General features: G+C 47.1%; 1 protein-coding gene, 1 long non-coding RNA gene and 2 pseudogenes across 3 annotated transcripts; 1 reads left to right on the top strand and 3 right to left on the bottom strand.

Annotated features, from left to right (window-relative positions):
- Positions 1–6,434: 6,434 nt before the first annotated feature.
- Positions 6,435–9,425, top strand: LOC143221696 (uncharacterized). Of its 2 annotated transcripts, XR_013011826.1 has the most exons (4): positions 6,440–6,655; positions 7,162–7,303; positions 7,959–8,023; positions 8,108–9,425. It is a non-coding gene; the product is annotated as an uncharacterized LOC143221696 (long non-coding RNA). The 2 variants fall into 2 exon arrangements; XR_013011825.1 differs by having other exon boundaries at positions 6,435–7,303.
- Positions 9,426–11,789: 2,364 nt separating this feature from the next.
- LOC143221718 (U2 spliceosomal RNA) lies at positions 11,790–11,968 on the bottom strand (annotated as a pseudogene).
- A 4,248-nt stretch (positions 11,969–16,216) lies between these two features.
- Positions 16,217–19,694, bottom strand: LOC143221694 (uncharacterized). The gene has a single exon (XM_076447135.1). It carries the CDS (start codon positions 18,380–18,382, stop codon positions 16,217–16,219), a length of 2,166 nt encoding a protein of 721 aa, XP_076303250.1. The 5' UTR covers positions 18,383–19,694.
- Positions 19,695–19,827: 133 nt separating this feature from the next.
- On the bottom strand, positions 19,828–20,007 carry LOC143221717 (U2 spliceosomal RNA; annotated as a pseudogene).
- Between the last annotated feature and the right edge of the window lie 2,085 nt (positions 20,008–22,092).

A 22,092-nucleotide genomic window follows, 5' to 3' on the forward strand; every position in this document is an offset into this window, starting at 1 on the left:
TGTTGGAGGTGACGTCTCGTCACAGGAGCGGGTGTCAGGAGTCGACGTCTTCGTCGAGGGAGCGGTGCTACTGGAGGTAGTCGGGACTGGTGTCGACGTCTTCGTCGTGGGAGTGTTTTATATCGTGATCGACGTCTTCGTCGAGGGAACGATGTCTTACGTGGTGTGCAGGAACTGGAGGTTTCCGGCGGGCTGGTCTCAACGTCTCGTTGAAGGAGCGGTACTTTACGGTGGACTGGTTTACGACGTCGTCGTCGGAGGATCGGGTACCTGGTGCGCGGTAAATGCTTAGGTCGCCTAAGCAGGACTGCGATCATTTGGCATATTTCGGAGGCCTTTTATACTCCCCAAAATGTCCTGTTTGGAGGTGAGGGTTGGTGGTGAGGTAAGGTGTGTTCTATGGTTTTTCTACTGGGTTTTGCGTATATTTTGGTTTTTGGTGGATGACACTTTGATCAAGGAGTTTCGGGGAAGTGTTGTTTACGCCGGTGTGGCTCGGTGGGTTTCGGGGAACCTCGGGCTCTTTCGGAGATCAGCTGTTCGTAACAAGCTTGCCTAGTGCAGGTTTGTTACAGCATTCTTATTTTCCTTATTATCACCATTGTAATAATTGTTTACAATATAATCGATAGTTTATAGATGTAGGAAAAATGAAAGTAATTACTACGTAATATTCTACAAATGTATTGGAATTTAAAAATAATTTGAACATTATTGCGTTATATATAAAATAATGATTCTTAAAAAATATTTTGTTATGTTGTGTAATGACAAAATTCAATCGTTCTTATTAAGATCCTTAGTAGGAAACAGAAAATTAATTTTTTTACTTATTTATCCCATACTTGTAATGCTCGACAGCATTATTGACTGCAATTATTAAAGTAGAGGTAGTAACAAGATAAAAGTATTAACTAATTAAACTAATTTTCGACGGCTCCTATCCATACAATGTTATTTAGAGGCAGTATTTCGTACGAAGATATCTAAAAAAATAATTCTATTTGACTCTATACGAATATTTCTTGCACCATATATGACGCTATTTAAAAAGTCCGTGTAACATTATTTTATTTCATTCTGAACTGAACCACTTCCTGAAACATGATTCATTTATGAGTACATTGTGCGACGAGACGAAGAGCTAGCAGACGAAGTCGAAGTCGAAATCTTAAAAGAATAAGGACTCTCCGCGTCTCTTTTTTTCCCGACGCTGTCCTTCTTTGTGTCCGAAACTTGCGTCGCTCATTGCATAAGCAAATATCATCGGAATTATATAATTTTGGTATCATTTTCATAAAAAGAAACAAAATTCACCAAATATGTTAAGGAAAATCCTATAAAAAAATAATGATAAATAATTAAGCTTTGTTGTTTGATTAGTAGTCTCACACCGATATACCCGACCCGACCCGTATCATGTTACAATATTTCACTCCACTCCACGGCGACCGAAGCCCCCGAGCTTCACTTCCCTTTTCTCCGTTCGTCATCATAGAATAGTGTTTCCTGAAAATTGAATGTCTCTGGCCAGACTCGAGTTTTCGACATTTATAGCAAGCTTGCTATAATCTTATCTTATATGTCAAAATTTAGTTTTCTATTTAAAATATTTTGTTGTTAAAACTCATTAATAGTTTTAAATAGTACTTGAATATATTTAAAATGATATTGGAATATTGGAATATTACAATTTGGAATGAAGGGCCTAGCCGGACGAGATAGTCCTTCGAATTATTTAAACAGCCGTTGTGCCATTCAATTTTCGGTCCATTTTCCCCATTTACTTGCATTAATTTAATCATATAATTGCATTTAATTGAAATTGATATTTGAGATTTTTTCCCGATTTTTTGGTTCAAAATGTTAATTACACAAAGTGAAAAACACGCAAAAATTCGACAAATGCAGGTTTTTTAGAGAAATTGAAAAATAGCATTGATCATATTTTTAGACTATCAACATATGTACCAGAACTTTTTTTACGACAGCTCGTAAACGACAAACAGGGACTGAGGTACGAGGCAGCCGACACAGTTCAAAAGGCTGCGTACCGATTACATCAATGCACATAGGAAAGTTTTTTATTTTTCAATCTTTTTTTACGGAATTACCAACGTATTTGTGAGATTCTTCTAATTAAAATGAGCCTAAATACGGCACAATTTGAGCCATATTTACTTATTTAAAGTGTGATCATAATTACCTAATATAGGTTATTATAATATAGGTCATTTAATATAATATATTTATAATTATAAATAATTTAGGGATGTGCGGGCCGCTCGATGTTCGGGTTCGGGTCGGGTCGGGTCGCAAAAAGTCCGGCGGCCCGTCGATTCGACTTCGAATTCGTCGGGTGGGTACGAAAAGAATCGAACAAGTTCGGGCGGACGAGTTATTGCGTTATCCGAGATTCAAATACTCTGCGTTCTTATGACATAGATAATGGTAATAATGGTTTTCTTTCTTTACTTATAACGTGATTTTTAATATACTTGGTTTTTTTATAACTACATTAGGTATATTCGCCAAATACGTGCTCTTTATTTGTATTAAAGCTTGAATAATGCACGTTTCATGTGAAAAACTTAAAAGATAATATTTATAGCTTTTTAACGAATTTTCTCCGAATGAACTTAGATATGTATCGATAATATCATTAAAATGTCTTTACGGAAGTTATGCAATACACCTAGAAGATTACAATATGGTAAAGTATGGCAATAATTAAAAACGAAATATAAATATAAACATTATACGTATTATATTTCGTGTTTATATTTTATTCTGTATTATCTATAGGCTCTATATAATTAACTTCCCGATTTTATAGGGAAGTTATTGTAATGACCCCGAAAATGGAAAATCGATTTTTTAGCAGATCTTCACGTTTCATGGTCATTGCAGTCATTTTAGACTATTTTCAGCAAAATGTTCGTATGTGTGTGTGTGTGTGTGTGTGTGTGTGTGCGTGCGCGCGCGCGTATGGCCGTTTCTATGTAATCAAATTTTTCGTTAACGTTTTCAGAAATAGTAACAACGCGATCAGGATGATGAATGATGCAATCGATATGCCCCGCTGTAACTTAGAGCTGATTAGATTTTGGTCCATTTTGGTCAAGTAGTTTTTTAGTTTTTTTAGTTTTTTCGAAAGAAGTTCATTCAACAATGCAATTTATACGAGAGAACGGAAAGTTTCCACCGAAGAAACAAACGTAATTACACAAAAAAATTTTTTTCGATTTCTTCAAAATTTAAAAAAAAAAATTTTTTTTAAATTTTTTTTTTTGTACCTTACGATGATGTTTCCGCTTACAATAATCGAAAATTATCCCAATGCAAGAGTGAGTTAATCATCTCTACTCGCGAGAATACATTTTCAAAGAATATCGATGAAAGTACAAAAAAAAATTTATATTACAATCTTTAAAAAAACAATCAGTTCAAAACGAATTATTAACTGAGATTAAATTGAAAATTAATATAAACTATATGATAATTATTAATAACATTGATGTTGAAAACGGATTGATTAATGGAGCACACATGCGGAATATTAAAATTTATTACTTTTCAAGAAAATACTAAAATTCCGTCTATATTGTGGTTAGATTTTCAATTGGCCAGAGTAGGAGTGAAAGTAAGAACTCGTTATCGTGATTATATGAAAAATGCACAAATATTGATCAAAATTTTACACCAATAATAAAAATATCGAATCAAGTAAATATGTCGAGTGAGGAAAAATATCAAATCACACGTAGTCAATTTCCAGTGGTTCCTGCTGAAGCGATTACGATTCATAAAAGTCAGGGACAAACATACGAGAAAGTATGTTTGGATTTTAAAAAATCAGAAAGGCGAACTTTACAAATATTGTATGTAGCACTGAGCAGAGTTTCAAAATTGAGCGCAGTTTATATATTTTGGGACAATTTAAATTAACAGTATCGAAGAAAACCAAGATCACTACTGCAAACCCGGATAATGAGGAGTTGTATCGTTTGCGAAAAACTAATTAAGACAATTTATTTTGCAACATTAGTATGCTATAACAAGGAACCAAGCGAGCAACGAGCATACGATGTTGGTTTAATGTGACGCCATATAGCAAACATTTTGATAAGTAGAAAACTATTGAATTTCCCTGAAAACGTATAATCTTCTTAAAACGTACACTTAATAATGATAATAATATACTGCAACTAACGAATCGGGAAGTTCTTTGTGTGGCTCGTGGAGAGTCACACACCAAATAAAAAAAAAACATTAATAGCTATAGGTACTACTAGCCATGCGTACCACTAACCCTTTCGCAAGAGCAGTCCTATCCGCGAGCGAGCAAAGCGAGCGAGCAAAAACAACCCTACTCGCGAGCGAGCGAAGCGAGCGAGCAACAATAACCCTCTAGTTTTTTATTTTATATGATTTTATTTTAAGTTAATTTCTATTTTATTTTATATTGTATACTATATATTATCTTTTAAGAATTTGTGTAAGATTAATGATAGTTAAGTAGGTTACTTAACAGTTAATAAAAACATCACCCACTGAAAAGTTATCATAACTTATTACATACCACGTTGTAAATATTTTCTTATAATTTTTTCACGTGAAACGTGCATTATTTCAAATTTTAATACAAATAACGATCATGCACATGTCTGCCGAATATACCTAATGTACTTATATAAAAATCACATTATGGACAAGTTATGAAAGAAATACGTACCATTATTATTATTATCTATTTCATAAGAACGCACAGTTGATTCTCGGGTATCGCGATAACTCGTTCGCGCGATCTTGTTCTATTGTTTTAGAAGCCGCCCGACAAAGGTGAGTCATGAGTACACTGCGGATCTTTATGCAAAATAAAAAATGTTTGCATTGATTGCACGGCACATGAGCCAAATATAAATTGTATTCTTCTTTTAATTATCCTATTAAGCTGAAACTAATACGTTGATGTCCTTAAATATTTTTAACATGTCCACTGCTTTAAATTGAACGTGTACATTTTTGTCATACATGCATAAAATCCGCAGTCTAGTCATAAGCTTCCCGATGTGTCTGATGTATCGCGTACCCGACTCGAGCCCGATAGGCGAAAAACCAAAACAAGGTAATAAAAGTAGTGGTTTTTTCCCCCTCCCCAAGTTAGCACAGGGTCCTCGAGGTCGAAAACTGAGATTCGACACCCCAGAGTACCCCTAAATGACGTGTCAAAATTTCATTAAGTTCGGAATACTTTCCAGGTAGACGCCTTTTTCGACCTGCCGACTGGACTATATGAAAAAACTTGACGACACTGAGGAAAATGAAAAATAGAATAACTTCAAGAAAAATGGAAAACTTAATGACTCCGAGAAAAATAAAGAACTTACTGACTCTGAGGAAAATGAAAAATTTAATAACTCTCAGTTAATAAGCTGTCTTCAATACCTCTTAAAAATGCAATTAATCGCATGTAGGGATTGATCAGGTGTTTCTCTCTATATTAAAAAATATTTAAAAATCCTTTGACAAATCTGTTTTGTGGCGTCAGGATACTGCTGTCGATATTCCATCACAGTTTGTATAGTATATATTATTTCTCCTCTTTGTTTCTATATAAAATTTTATTATGATCCTCCATTAGTTTAACGCCCCGTTCAGCGGTATCATTGACCACCTTCAGTCTATGTTTCAGTCAGACTACTTATTATTCATAATAACTTCTTTTTCCGATATTATAACTGTTTTTCTTTTGTAGATTGGAGCATATTAATGAATTTATTTATAAGGGAGTAGAGAGACTTCCAGGATTGCAAAATATTCATTTTTAATTTTTTGGAAGGTTAAAAAATGTAATTAAAAAAGTAATGAAAAATAAAAATAAAAAAAAAATCCTCGCTGCACGGGGACCCGAAGGCTAGCTCCAGATTGCGATTCATACGCTCGACGGCTCGACAGTCGAATTTCAGTTTCGTTTCCGTAAGCCGTAAAGCATGGCAACATGGCAAGTTCTAAAAATAGATTGTGGCTCGCACAAGCAGCGCACACGGATATAGTAAAGGTACGCTGGAGAGTGTAGCGCGCGGGCGCGTTGCTAACACGATACCAATACAGTGTCTTCTGCACCGACGAAATGCCGTCGTTGGCCTCCTGTTTCTCACTCCAGTCAGAATATATCCTAGAGGGCGTAAGAGAACACCGAAAAATTCGAGTCCCGCCAACTCCCGTAAGGCTGGCAGTCTTTAACAGTATCTCGTCGGTGGATGTGCTAACAGTAAAGTGGGTTCTGTTTCTTGCTAAAGATGATGTAGGTTCTGTTCCATGCTAAAGATGATGTAGGAGCTGTTCCAGGCTAAACATGATGTGGAGACAAAAGCGGCACGGCCAAAACCCGGGCGTGAGCACTCTCATATACTCTCTGATATACATATATTTTAAATGTTGACATTTAAAAAGATCAATTGGTCTAAGTTTTTCGCTGAAAGTCTGTTTCTTCTTTCAGACATAATCTGTCCAGCCTTTGAAAATATTCTCTCCGAGGGTACAGAGGTTGCAGGAATACAAAGATATTTATCTGCTATCTCGAAAAGCTGTGGCATTGTGCAATTATATTTGTTCCAAAATGCGACTGGACAACTCTTAATGTTTTCATATGGTAAATCTATGTATTGACGGATGATGGTTGTTACATTTTCAATATGCGTAGATTGGTTATTTAACTGTGACACTTTTGATACAAAAAAGTTCCAAAATTCATTGTTTTGAGATGGTTCTTCTGCTATGGCTCTATTTGCATTCGTTTCATGACTACTGGCTGTTCTTGCCAAGGAACTTATTTCTTCTTTTAATATATTCTGTGCTGTCTGTGCAATCCTATTGTCTTCAAATACAGCTATTTTAAACCTTGGATCTAATAGTGTGGCTATTAAAGTAATATTATTCTGTTCGATGTAGTTAAATCTTATTTCAATATTATTTAAAATATTATTTTTTAAACGTAGTCCTGCTGTGGTTTCTGGTGTAATCATGTTTATAGCATTTTGAATTCCTCTTATTAAAGGAACAATTTTGGATGCTGTGGGATATTTTTCTGCTGATAAATCAGTTGTAACATATTCTAGTGGTTTCAATAACGGTATGATATCTTCTATGATTTCCCAGTGTTCAGCTGTAAGTGATGTGGGACTTCTGCTTAATGAAACTATGACAGCAGACAAAGGCACTTTTATTGCAAACAGTCTCTCCAGCATCACGAGGCAAGAATTCCAGCGTGTTGCTACATCTTTTTTTATCTTCAGTTCTGGTAAGCCCATTTGCTTTTGCATACTTCTTAATTTCTCTGCTGCTACAACACTTGTTTTAAAGTGCCCAACTAATGAACGGCAGATTTTTAATAAATTTATTATTTCAGTCACACCACTTATGGAATCGTTTACCACTAAATTTAACGTGTGTGCTGTACATGGCAAATGCATATAGCCTAAGTTACGTACAGCTCCTTTAATATTTGCACCATTATCTGTCACGACAGCACAAATTTTATTTGAGATTTGCCATTCCGATAAAATATCTTGAATACAGTGCGCAATATATTGACTTGTGTGGCTATTTGTTAAAAGATTAGTGGCTAATACGTTTGAGCGTAATTTATTTTCAATAAAATAATGTGCAGTGATCGTTAAAAAGGATTGCATATTTAAATTGGTCCAGATATCTGTCGTAATAGAAACATGACTTGTTTTTTTCAAGTTTTCTAAAATTATATTTTTAGTGTCAATGTATAATTGTGGTAAGATGGTCCGTCCCAGTGTTCTTCGACTGGGAAGTTTATATCGTGGTTCAAGCTCCTTAATTAACTCATTAAAGCCTTCGTCTTCTACAATAGTTAGCGGTTGCAAATCTTTACAAATCATGGCTGCCACCAGATTATTTAATTTTGTAATTTTTGTTTGTGATAGATCATTTGAAGTTGTCCTCAATGTTAGCTGCCTTAAATGAACCCGAGACCTCTGCACCATACCTGGTAAGTCTTCATTTTGGATTGCCAAATTTGCATTTGAAGTGAAAGCCACCGATGTAATTCCTTGTGCTTGCGTTGATGTTCCAGGTGTAGCACTTGCAAGTTGATCATCCACGTCTATCGACTCTGCTTCTTCGTGCACGCGACGATCGGCTTCCAGCACTGTGAAATGTTTGCGCTTCAAATGGTCACTTAAATTGGATGTGTTTTTTGCACTTTTGTATTCTCTTTTACATAAGCGACACACGGCACTCGTTGGTGTCTTTTGTTCAAAATATTGCCACACTATTGAGCGCTTTTGTTTATACATATTGTATTATATATACACTATGAAAACTTATGTATACTACTAAACACTATTTTAGAACTCAGAATGTTTCCTCAACACGAGTTTATTTAAGAGAAAACTTGGTGTACGACGCGAGACCAGAGACCAACGACTTGTGACTAAGTGACTCGTCAACGTATAGAAACTCCCGAGGAAAAGGAAAAAATGGAAGAGAGGTGGAAACCCGAATAGTGGGAGGAAAGTAAGGAGAAGAAATTAAGGATAGGAAAGTAAGGAAAATCTAGGAGAAGAGGAAAGACAGGTAAAGACACGTGGAAAGAAGCAATCGCGGAAGGATGCTATAAAAAACGGAAAGAGCAGAGGAAGGCAAGCAGGAGAGGATGTCGTAAAGAAAGGAAACGTTCGCCAGGGCCTGACCGTAAATCTCGAATAGGTTCGAGAGATACCTGGAAGAGACACAGGAGAGGCCGTGGATCTGGTCGCCACATGTATATCAGGACTGACCAGACCCGCGCAGAATGGACAACAATAGGAAAGGAATATGGCAAGGAAATAAGAAGTTTTCTAAAACAGCAGCGTAGGGCAGCGCCAAAAAAGCAGCCACAGTTCATTAAAATTATTCAGGGAGCAGTTTTAAAATTAAAAATGGTTTAAACTATTTGATTTCATAGAAAACCAAGCGTTCGCTTCCTTGCTTGCAAAAGTGTTCGCTGTTGCAGACGCGTTCAAATCTATTTCGTTACTGAACTCGAGTGGTTGAGAAAAATCTCAATCCTTAGCTAGAAAGCCGGTTTATATTGTCAAAGTTATAAGTATATTCACAGTGGTTTCACATCCAAGAAAAGTCGCACGTGAAGATTCTTTCGTTCCACAATATCATATTTCATACCATATAAGTTTTCCTATTTATTATAATTTGGAGAGACTATCTAAAAATATAGTACTTTACAATTTTATATTATTTATAAGTTTATAATTAAACATTAGTGAAACTAATGACTTGGTCGTCTGTGTTACACCTACATTAAATTTCTCAAAGCACTGTAATAATATTGTAAACGCTGGTCTAAAAATATTAGGTTTTATTAAATTTATTGATATGATTGATTTCTTCAATGGATCTATTGATTACTTTAAGAAATTCTTATGTAGGGCACTAAGAAATGTTTAATTTTAAGTTAATGTTTATCTATAATTTCCTCTATTGCGATTAATTTGTTAATACATGCTATGTTACTGTAATTTTTTTATATTTTTATTTGATTTAAGTCTATATATACATATTGGGTTTGTAGCGGCCACCGGCACGTACAATAAAACATTTGGCGTGCAAATGGTCGGGTCGGTTTACGAAGCAAGCGACAATGAAGCTATTTTTAGCGCGTGCAATTTAGATGTTTTATGATATGCATGTCTCGTTACTTAGAATCTTTCGTTGCCGGCCTAAAGGCCTCAATAGCACATAATAAACCCCCGAGTTTCCGAAGGGTCGCGCCGACCAAGATCCGATGGGCCCACACAAGGCCACGGTAAGTATGTATCTCGCGGGCCTGGAAGAAAAATCCGCTATACCTGATCTGTCGAATAAAGTTCCATTCCCACGAACTTGTACTATCATTATTTAGAATACAACAATCCTAGCTTCTTCAGATTTATACATGTATAATAAATAAATAAATAAATAATCCTTTTGGTGTTATCGATATTACATATAATATATAGGATAGGATAAATATAATAATAAAATATCAATTTTGTATTGAATGTAATAAATATTTTATTAACATAAATGAAATGCATAAATCATTCATATTTTCGGAGAATATTTGTAATAATTAATATTTAGTAGTACATACAACAATTGAATTCCGTCAATCTGGCAGTTTTCTCGAAATATCGAATTGTTTATAGGTATAAATTTGCCCGAGACTTCGTGACTTTTATCTTTTTCATGCGAAACACATAACCGAAATTTTAACTCATCAATTTGACTAAAAATCATCGAAAAATAACTAATCACCTGCTTGTTATTTTATCGGTTTTTTACCACTGTGTCAATTTGACACCGAGGGACGGATGGGGTTAATGAATTAATTAATTAATTTGATAATTCAATCAGAGAGGTAACCTCTGGTTTAGTTGGGTTTAGTAAAGCAGTATATATATATATATATATCAGTGAAAGCAGTCGACTGAAAATAGTAACCTCTACCACTGCGAAATTCAGTCGTTCAGTAAAACAGTCGACTGAAAATAGTAACCCCTACCACTGCGAAATTACTAAAACTAGTCGACTGAAAATAGTAACCCCCACCACTGCGAAATTACTAAAACTAGTCGACTGAAAATAGTAACCCCCACCACTGCGAAATTCAGTCGTTTTACTAAAACTAGTCGACTGAAAATAGTAACCCCCACCACTGCGAAATTCAGTCGATAGTTCAGTAAAACTAGTCGACTGAAAATAGTAACAGCTACTATCGACTAAATCGATAGTTTTTAGTCGATTGCGCCCATCACTACCTGTACGTGCCTGTATGGCGCTGCGTACGGCATTCGAAACATTGGCGCGACTGTGTTGCCCTCTTACGGTGAGGCAAAATCCCCCACCGTTTTCCGTGCAGCCTCGCGGCAGCAGGGATCCAAAACGCGACATTGCTGCCCGGTGCAGCCCTGGTTGTCTGGGTCGGTGACTGAAAGGATTAAACCGAATTAATTTAATCGAGCGGACTCGATTAAACAATTCGGCGGTCTCTGATCGGAATCAAAGTTACTCCGGAGTTGGTTTGCTCCGGGAAAACGCACGCAAAATCGTCGTACGTTCCGACGTGCCGGTATTAAACGAAAAGATGTTTAATGTAGATTATTATTAACTACCGGCACAGGATTGCTCCCAAATTTCACAGTTAGCAGCAACAAAGTGTTCGGAACAGAACTAAGTTATTAAATAATTAATAACTTAGTCTGACGTCGAATAAATTGATCTGATAATTGTGAAATTTATCGAAACGTACACGAGGCGTTACGTAATTCCGAGACGAACGTTCCGGAATTCCTTTGTTCTGACGACCTAGGACGGAACCGTTGGTTGTTATTGAATTTATCCTGACAAACAATTAGCAGAGCTAAGTGTCGACAGGACAAAGACGAACAACAACGAACGGAGGGGAGGGGTAACCGCGCTGAACGGCCGTGCGGGTTAGCGCACTGGTGTTCGCGCGGGGGAAGAGAGTAAGAGAGGGAGTCGATCACTTACCCCACTCGAGGTCCTGCAGAGGTGTCCACGTGTTCCCGGCTGCTCGGTGGAGACGCTGATGGTGTGGTCCTCCTCCTCGGCGGCCAGTCGCGCCCCGATCGCTCCTCGGCTCCAGGTGATGCACGAAAACTCGCGAACTTGAGAGCTGCGGTGCTCGTAAATGAAATTTTACTGGGGAGTAGATATCTCCTCGAATTATTGGGAATTGACTGTGATTGAATTCAGCAGATTGGGCCAATCCACACGGCACTGCAATGCGTGGCCGACCCGTGACCGAGGGGGAGCAAGCCCCGACCGCTCAGTCAATTCCCAAAAATCGAGTTAATATTCTGACTCCCCGATGGGGAGTGTATCAGATATTAAGCTGATAAGAACAGATAAAAGGACTTTTATTTCAAGTAATCGTCCCCCGAGCTAGTGCTCGGGGGCGGTACAGTATTAGTGCCTTTCGGCGAGGGCTATATATAATAATTTCTTTGGTGGGGGGGGGTGTGGCGCGGGGGAGCTATGTCCCCCTGCGTGACAAACATCATACATTCAGACGCACACGCACACACACACACACATCCACACGTCCATAAATAACATAGTGTAAAATTAGCAGCACGAGCCTTGTCAAAGATAAAAATGTTGGAACGGCCCGCAGCACGCCGGAGAACTTAGACTAGGAAGATGACTAGAATTGATAGAAGTAGAGAGACAGCAGGGGAAGGAAGACAAAAGATAGAGAGTGAGAGAGTAGAAAAAGATATAGAGATAGAAAGAGAGGCGTGCTGCGGGCTCGTTGCCCTCGCTACAAATTAATATATGTAAAATTATACAGGGCCGAGGTGGCCCTGAGTCAATACATTGGCTACGTTATTGGTGCTTTCAACACTCATATTTATGTTTTCGGGGCGCGATAATATATTCGAGGGGGCCGCGGGGGGGGCCACGTTCGCCGCATCAAGGGGCAGAGGCAACTCCGGGGCGGGGACGGCGGCGGGAGCAGCAGCATATTGTCGGACCCCCGACACGTGCTCCACGTAGATGTCCCGACCCCACCGGATGGTCTCAGAGACAATGAGCCGGCGCATCATGCTTGCGTATTTCGTGCTAATACGCAGCACTTTGAGCACCGGCTCATTGGCTTGATCCCATGAGCCGAGGGCCCCCACGACGATCGCGTCGGTCACAACTCGGTAACCCTGCTCCTCGAGAACGGCCGCGATCGGAAGATACTTTTGTATCTTCCGGAGCCTTGCGGCTTCGAAAGCTTCGATGCCGTTCTCGAAGGTCACGGTCACATCGATGATCACGACGCTTTTCGAGGGCTCATGCCTGACAACGATGTCAGGCCTGAGCGCCTCCAGATCGCCGGTGAGACCCTCGACCCTTTGGTTTACCCTTAGGTTCCCCGGCAGTCGGCAGGCTCGCGAAATCCGCGAGACGACGGCGTCGTGGCGCAGTTGCCAGGCAGCCGAGTGGGGGCGGCAGTGACACAGCACATGGGGCAAGGTCTCCAGGGCCCCCCCGCATCGCCGGCAACGCTTGTCACCCTCGCCCCAGCGTCTAGCCCCATTAAGAGGTAAGACGTCGAGGCGAGCTTGGTGGACGAAGCGCCAATCAGCGAAGCGGGTGAAACTGCCGCCGCGGAGGAAGTGGTTTGACACTCTCGTCCGCGACGACACCCCGAAGACCTTCCCCTGGTCCGGCTTGCTATTCAGCCGGTGATGGTAAAATTCCGTCACCGCCGCCCTCAGTCGGTGCAACACCTGGGTCCGAGCCACGGGTGTTACGACCGTCGTGCGCCCGCGTGAGCCTCGGAGTCTAAGACCCAGTTCCTGGCGTGCAGCGCTCCACTCCCATCGCAATTGGAGCATGTCTCCTAATCGCCGCGCCGCGTTTCGTGCCCTCGACCACAATGTGGAGAAGTCGCTGCTGGTTCTGGCGAACTCCCCCTCCAGCGAGCCGGAGAGGTAGTCCGCCAGATCCTGCTCGGTAGGTGGACGACCGATTTTCCTGGCTACCGCCCCCCTCAGAGAATCTCTGGCCAGCCCGCTGATCGCCGGGTCAGGCGCCGTCAGAAGACGGAACGCATGCCCGACGACCAGCGCGTCGGCCAGGTCAGCAAGCGGAAGTAATCCACATCCTCCCCTACTGGGGGGGAGGTAGATCACTTCCGCGCTGGCTCTCTGAGGCAGGTTGAGCCAGGATTTCGCGAGCTTCTTAACGAGCTTATCCGCGACTTTTAAAGGACCTTTCTCCACATGGGCTCCCCGCAGCATGAAGTCGAGGCGGGGCAATATAAATGTCCCGACCGCCTCACACTTTTGCCACGGGGCGAGGAGGGAACGATCGACGGAGCGGAGATCGCGGACGAGCTCCTCGATCGTCAGGAGCGGAGTCTGTTTCACCTGGAATCCCGTGGGGACTCCGAGATGCTCGTATGGCACTCCTGCTGCCAGGGATTTCAACCCCTGACCCTGTAGGCTGAAGCAGGTGGGGACAGCCCGGCGAGTGCCTCTGCTGTCCTGATGCAGTGTTGCACACTTCGCCGGGTTGAACCGAAGTCCAATCCTCTCTGCTGCAGCCTCCACTGTTCTCAACAGTGTTTCCATCCCCTCCGGAGTGTCGGCAACTAGTGCCATGTCGTCGGCGTAGCCAAGGATGTTGTACCGCCGGCCGTGGAGCGTGTAACCCGCTGAGGTCTCGGATGCTGCACGAAGCACCGATTCCAGGGCAAGGTTAAACGCCACAGGGCTCAGCGGGCATCCTTGCTTCACTCCGGAGAGGATGGGGACAGGGTCTGTGAAGCCCTGTGAGCTTCGCACACGGGTGGTGCACCCGTCGTAGAGCCCTTCCAGGATGTTACGGAAGGGCTCGGGGACTCTGGCCTCCGCGAAGGCGTGGTATATGGTTGAGTGGGGGACCGAGCCGAACGCGTTCGACAGGTCCAGCCACGCAACCACCACCTGACGCCTGCCCCTGCGAGCGTCGTTAAGGACCTCCTGCAGCACGTAGTTCTGCTCATAGCATCCCTCGCACGGCAGGAAGCCCTTCTGTTGAGGGCTAAGCCGCTCATTATGTAGGGCCCACTTGACGAGGCGGTCGGCAAGCACCGCCGCGAAGAGTTTGGGGGTCGTGTCGGACATGGCTAGTGGCCGCCAGTTCGAAAGATCCCCCCGGTCGCCCTTCTTGTGAATCATCACAGTGTTCGAAGACTTCCAAGAAGCAGGGACCGACTCCAACCTTTGACATAGGTTGAAAAAGGCGGTCAGAACGGCGCAGTCTGGGTCGGCCTTCCGGAGATCACGGTAAGTCAGACCGTCTGGCCCCGGAGCGGAGTTTGACATCCGCCGGAGTCGACGATCCACCTCACTCACTCCGAAAGGCCGAACCAGTGCCGCGTCGCTCGCCGCCGTTGGAGCCTCTGAAGGAAAGCCGAGAGGCCCAGAGGCTGGTGGCGTACTCGCAGGTGAGTACATGTCGAGGAAGTGTTGATGTACCTGGTCCTTCGGGACCTGGCATTGCGCCGGGGCGCCCATCAACACCTCCTGGACCGCACGCCTGCGGTTTTGCCGAAACAGCCTCTGGATCCGCGTTGCCTCTGCGACTTGGTCCGTGCTTCTTGCAGCCTCCGGTTCAGGACGACCGGGAGGGCGCGATGCCGATGCACCTCCGACACGCCTCTCCCTCCCCGCAGCAGCGGTTGGCCTTCCCCTTGTATTTTCTCCAACCCCCGCGGGTCTTGACCCGAAGCGTTGGAAGAAGGCGGCGATCGTAGTCGCCACCTCTTCCAGATCTTGGATACTATCGACGGCCCCGGCCAAACCGATCAGTAAGCGCCTTTCCTCCGCCAACGCGACTTGCTCCCTTCTAAGGGATGCGCGCGGGCGGGGGCGAGGCTGACCAGCAGGCACAGACCGGCGATGCTCCGGGTCTCGCGGGGTTTGGAGGTCGGTGGGCACTACACCGACGCCCGCAGGGGCATTCGTTGTCCCCGTTCCACAACCACCCGGGTGCGAGCTCCCAGGGGTATTCCCACCCACACTACGAAAGCGCGACGCGAACCCTCCCAAGCGATTAAACATATCGCGTAAATCTCGGAGTCGGTTCGTCCGCGCGGAGTCGGCAGGGGCCCGATCGCTCACGTTCTCGGTGTTGCCCCTGCTTCCCGTCGCCGTCCCTCGTCGCGCGCCCCTGCGCGATGCGGCCGAGGACCGGTTCCTCGGCGTGACGGTGGTAGTGGTGGCGGTGGTGGTGGCCCCCCTCGTTGCTCCCTCGGTGACCGGAGCTGGTAGGGGCGATGGAGGACGCTGGGCACCCGCGGATGGTCGGCGTGGTGCACCTGGCGCCCTCGTCTCCCGCGCTGGTGGCGTGCGGGCTGGTGTCCTCGTCGGCGGCTGCAGCGTCTCCGGGATCGGCGACCTGAAACCAGACGGAGATGTAGGCGACGAAGACAGAACTCGTTGTCGGCGGCGTCGTCTCTTAGAGACGGCGGGAGACCACGGGAGGGGGGAGGAATCATCATCCTCCGCCCCCTCCTCCTCTTCTCTCCCCTCGATGGCCGGAGGGGGGGCGACGGCCGCTGTCCGGGTGGGACCAGGGGTAACCGTCACTTCCTCGATGGGGGGGAGGGAGGGGACTGCTGTCCGCGACAGAGTCCTCTTCATTCCCCTCTCCACTCCCCCCGCGAGGTGACGATGGGCCCCCCGCTGACGGTGGTGGTGACGGTGGTCGTGGTAAGTGTTGCCGGCGCCATGCAAGAGACCACACAGCAGCCTCTTCCGCTCCCCTGCTCCCCGTAGATGGTGGGTGGGGAGGGAGGAGAGGCGGAAGCTCCCCTCAGGATGGTGGCGAGGGGGGGGCTGCTGCGGGCTGCGGTCGAGCACTCGGGCGGTAGTGAAGACGCCCGAGTGAACGACCGCAGCCTTCTTCCTCCTTCCGTTTGGTCCCCTGCTGGCGCCGCGCTGACCACCGTTGCGCCCGCTGTGACGGCGGCGTAGGATGGTGATGCCGCCGTCCTGATCGTCGAGGTGAACGTCCGGGTGGTCGGGACGCTCGGCGGGGTGGTGGGGGCGGGCGAAGCCCTGTCCCGCCCCGACCCCGTCCTCCTCGGCGACTTCTTAGAGCCGGCTTTCGGAGCCGCCTTCCTCCGGGTGGTGGTGAGGGCTGTCGTCCGCTTTAGGATGTCCCCGAGATCCAGCGGCACGCTGGCTCCCCTACTCCTGGTTACTGGCCCCCTCGGGCTGGTTGTCGGGGCCTTCGCTGTAGGGGAGACCGTCGACCCCCTCTTCCTCCTCGCCGCCCCGCTGGCAGGCTTCTCGCGGGGCGGCTCCGGGGTCGACTTGCGTGTCGATGGACTCGGGGTGGCTCGTTGGGCGGCTCCTGGTCCGGTCCGGCTCTTGGCAGCGGGCGCTGCCCTGGTCCCTGATGGTGGTGTTGACCCTGAAACAGAGCCGTCACTCCGTCTCGTCCCGCCGTCTCTCTTCGTCGTAGTCGTCGTCGACGTTGTCTGGTGGGGCGAGGGCAGTTTCTTCACGGCGATGTTGACGGCCCTTACGGAGATGATCCTCGGCTTCGCTAAGGCCGGGGGCGGCGGGGGCGTCTTCGACTTCCTGGAGGAAGCCGTCGGCGCCGCCGCCACAGCCGGCCTGGTCCCCACGCTGGTTGGAGGTGGTGGGGGGGTAGCCGAGGTCCTCGGAGGGTCCGCCCTCGTCGCCGTCCTTCGGAGGGACAGCAGCTTCTGCCGCACGGGCGCCGGGGGCGGCGGGGGCGTCTTCGACTTCCTGGAGGAGGCCGCCGGCGCCGCCGCCGCAGCCGATGCAACCCGTGCGGACGCCGTCGATGGTGGTGGCGTCGTCGTCGTCGTCTTGGTGGTGGCCGCTGTCGCCCTCGTCCTCTTCAAGGCCAGTCTGTTCCGCACGGGCGCCGGGGGCGGCGGGGGCGTCGACGACTTCCTCGAGGAAGCCGCCGGCGCCGCCGCCGCGGCCGGTACGACCCGTGCGGTCGCCGTCGGTGGTGGTGGCGTCGTTGAAGGCCTTGTAACTGCCCTCGCCCTTGTCGCCGTCGTTGTCGGTGGCGTTCTGTCCGTCCTCGTCGCCGTCCCCGTCGTCGTCCCCTTGGCAGAAGCAACGCTGCCGAAAGACAGCGTGCTCTGTCTTAGGGAGGAGGACGGGCGTCTGGTGGTCGTCGAGGTCGTCGTTGTCGTCGTCATCGTCGACGCAGTGGCAGCTGCACGGGTGGTCGGAGCAGCTGCGGGGCCCGTGGATGGTGGAGGGGCCCCCCCGGAGATCCGTGGGCGTTGGGCTGCAGACCGCCGCATCCCGCACGCTGTCGTCGTCGTCGTCGTCGTCGTGGTGCACGTCGTCGACGTCATCGTCGTCGCCGTGCACGTCGTCGTCGACGCCGTGGCCGTGGTGGTGGTGGCGGTACCAGCTCCGGTTAACCTTAAAATTGACTCGGCCCCCGAAGGGACCGAGCAATTAATATTTCCGGTCGCCGAGGGAGAGGACCTCACGGTGGACGTTGTGGAGGAGCCGCGCGCTCCTCTCGTCCCACCGCGACCTGATCCACCCGAGTGAGCGGCGGTGTGGTGCGTCTTAACGGACTTTAAGGGATAAGCTCCCTTCCCGTGCTCACCACACTCGCCGCATCGATGAACCACCGAATGACCAGGGTGGTTCCTTTTGGCATGTTTGATCAGGTCGCAGTGGGATTTATAGGTCCCACCGAGCCTAATACCCGGTTTGCCGAAGCATTCCGGGCATCTAAATTCCGCCGGGAACGGAAAATCGATAAAAATAGTAATCGCGTTGTTAGATTGTTCAGTCATTGTGTGACAGCCTCTACAGGTGATCTCGAGTGTGAAATTAAAATATCAGGTGACTAGAATGTAGCAGTAGATAAAATATAGTAAAATAAATAGGTTAACAGCAAGGTAAAATCACTAAAGTCACTTGATTAAAATTTAATAAATAAATAAAATGAAGTCGTTAGATAAAATGGAAATAAATTAGGACAGCACAGCACTGAGTCGACAGATAAAATATGGTTCGAGACCGCACAGTAAATATAATAAATACAATATATACAATAAATAAGAATCGACGATCACAGCACTGCACTTACATACAAATAAATAGAATAAATAAAGACAATTAAAACAGAAAGGTAAGCGATCGACTCACCAGAAGAATAGCAGATAGCGACAGAAGAAAATAGAGAGAAATGTAGGAAGACAGAAAAGAGAGCGGATCGATAGAAGGATGAAAGAGGTTAGAAGATAAAAGTGACAGGCGAGGGATCTACCTTGATGGTAAGAGACACCACCAAGGGGGGCTACCTAGCGGTCGATCGAGGAACTCGTTCCAGCTCCTCGTGCAGGGATCTACCGCTAGAGGGCTGCACCGATACTTGGCGGTACTTGGAGAAATTCTTCAGCTCAAGTCTGAAGAATCTCCAAGGCCTACACGGATCGGTGACTGAAAGGATTAAACCGAATTAATTTAATCGAGCGGACTCGATTAAACAATTCGGCGGTCTCTGATCGGAATCAAAGTTATTCCGGAGTTGGTTTGCTCCGGAAAACGCACGCAAAATCGTCGTACGTTCCGACGTGCCGGTATTAAACGAAAAGATGTTTAATGTGAATTATTATTAATATCCGGCACAGGATTGCTCCCAAATTTCACAATTAGCAGCAACAAAGTACTCGGAACAGAACTAAGTTATTAAATAATTAATAACTTAGTCTGACGTCGAATAAATTGATGTTATAACTGTGAAATTTGTCGAAACGTTTACGAAGCGTTACGTAATTCCGAAACGAACGTTCCGGAACTCCTTTGTTCCGACGACCTAGGAAAGAGCCGTTGGTTGTTATTGAATTTATCCTGACAAACAATTAGCAGAGCTAAGTGTCGACAGGACAAAGACAAATAACAACGAACGGAGGGGAGGGGTAACCGCGCTGAACGGCCGTGCGGGTTAACGCACTTGGGCTCGCGCGGGGCAAGAGAGTCAGAGGGGGAGTCGATCACTTACCCCACTCGAGGTCCTGCAGAGGTGTCCACGGTGTTCCCGGCTGCTCGGTGGAGACGCTGAAGGTGTGGTCCTCCTCCTCGGCGGCCAGTCGCGCCCCGATCGCTCCTCGGCTCCTGATGGCGATCGCACGAACACTCGCGAATTATGAGCGATGCGGCGCTCGAAACGAAATTTTGCCCGTAATTTGGGAGAGTATTCCCTCGACTTATTGGAAACTGACTGATATTAGGAATAGCAAATTGGGCCAATCCACACGGCACTGCAATGCGTGGCCGACCCGTGACCGAGGGGGAGCAAGCCCCGACCGCTCAGTCAATTCCCAAAAATCGAGTTAATATTCTGACTCCCCGATGGGGAGTGTATCAGATATTAAGCTGATAAGAACAGATACTAAGGCCTTTATTCTCAAAGAATCGTCCCCCGAGCTAGTGCTCGGGGGCGGTACATTATTGCTGCCTTTCGGCGAGGGCGAATTTTTTAAAAAATACATAAATCTTTGGTGGGAGGGGGTGCGGCGCGGGGGAACTATGTCCCCCTACGTGGCAAACACATTCAACGCAGACGCACACACACACACACATCCACACGTCAATAAATAACAATTATCAAGGTATAAAATTAGCGGCACGAGCCTTGTCAGTATTTAAATAAACATAATGGGACGGCCCATAGCATGCCCGGAAACTTAAACTAGGGAGATGACTAGACACGAGATAGAAGAAGAAGAGAGAAGCAGCGACGGAAAGAAGACAAAAGATAGAGAGTAGAGAGGGTAGAAAAAGATAGAGAAATAGAGACAGAGGCATGCTGTGGGCTCGTCGCCCTCGCAATTCATATAAAATAATATAGAATTATACAGGGCCGAGGTGGCCCTGAGTCAGTACATTTCTTGTGTCATTGGCGCTTTCAATATTTAAATTCTCGGGGCGCGATATATTTGAGGGGGCCGCGGGGGGGGCCACGTTCACCGCATCGTTGGGCAGGGGCAACTCCGGGGCGGGGACGGCGGCGGGAGCAGCAGCGTACTGTCGGACCCCCGACACGTGCTCCACGTAGACGTCCCGACCCCAACGGATGGTCTCAGAGACAATGAGCCGGCGCATCATGCTTGCGTATTTCGTGCTAACACGCAGCACTCTGAGCACCGGCTCATTGGCCTGATCCCATGAGCCGAGAGCCCCCACGACGATCGCGTCGGTCACAACTCTGTAGCCCTGCTCTTCGAGAACGGCCGCGATCGGAAGATACTTCTGTATCTTCCGCAGCCTTGCGGCTTCGAAAGCTTCGATGCCGTTCTCGAAGGTCACGGTCACATCGATGATCACGACGCTCTTCGAGGGCTCATGCCTGACAACGATGTCCGGCCTGAGCGCCTCTAGATCGCCGGTGAGACCCTCGACCCTTTGATTGACCCTTAATGTCCCCGGCAGTCGGCAGGCTCGCGAGATCCGCGAGACGACGGCGTCGTGGCGCAGTTGCCAGGCAGCCGAGTGGGGGCGGCAGTGACACAGCACGTGGGGCAAGGTCTCCAGGGCCTCCCCGCATCGCCGGCAACGCTTGTCACCCTCGCCCCAGCGTCTAGCCCCATTAAGGGGTAAGACGTCGAGGCGAGCTCGGTGGACGAAGCGCCAATCAGCGAAGCGGGTGAAACTGCCGCCGCGGAGGAAGTGGTTTGACACTTTCGTCCGCGACGACACCCCGAAGACCTTCCCCTGATCTGGTTTGCTGTTAAGGCGATGATGATAAAATTCCGTCACTGCCGCCCTCAGTCGGTGCAACACCTGGGACCGAGCCACGGGTGTTACGACCGTCGTGCGCCCGCGTGAGCCTCGGAGTCTAATACCCAGTTCCTGGCGTGCAGCGCTCCACTCCCATCGCAATTGGAGCACGTCTCCTAATCGCCGCGCCGCGTTTCGTGCCCTCGACCACAGTGTGGAGAAGTCGCTGCTGGTTCTGGCGAACTCCCCCTCCAGCGAGCCGGAGAGGTAGTCCGCCAGATCCTGCTCGGTAGGTGGACGACCGATTTTCCTGGCTACCGCCCCCCTCAGAGAATCTCTGGCCAGCCCGCTGATCGCCGGGTCAGGCGCCGTCAGAAGACGGAACGCATGCCCGACGACCAGCGCGTCGGCCAGGTCAGCAAGCGGAAGTAATCCACATCCTCCCCTGCTGGGGGGGAGGTAGATCACCTCCGCGCTGGCTCTCTGAGGCAGGTTGAGCCAGGATTTCGCGAGCTTCTTTACAAGCTTATCCGCGATTTTTAAAGGACCTTTCTCCACATGGGCTCCCCGCAGCATGAAGTCGAGGCGGGGCAATATAAATGTCCCGACCGCCTCACACTTTTGCCACGGGGCGAGGAGGGAACGATCAACGGAGCGGAGATCGCGGACGAGCTCCTCGATCGTCAGGAGCGGAGTCTGCTTCACCTGGAATCCCGTGGGGACTCCGAGATGCTCGTATGGCACTCCTGCTGCCAGGGATTTCAACCCCTGACCCTGTAGG

Source organism: Lasioglossum baleicum, chromosome 2 (assembly GCF_051020765.1).
Source record: "Lasioglossum baleicum chromosome 2, iyLasBale1, whole genome shotgun sequence".
Classification (NCBI taxonomy): Eukaryota; Metazoa; Arthropoda; class Insecta; order Hymenoptera; family Halictidae; genus Lasioglossum; species Lasioglossum baleicum.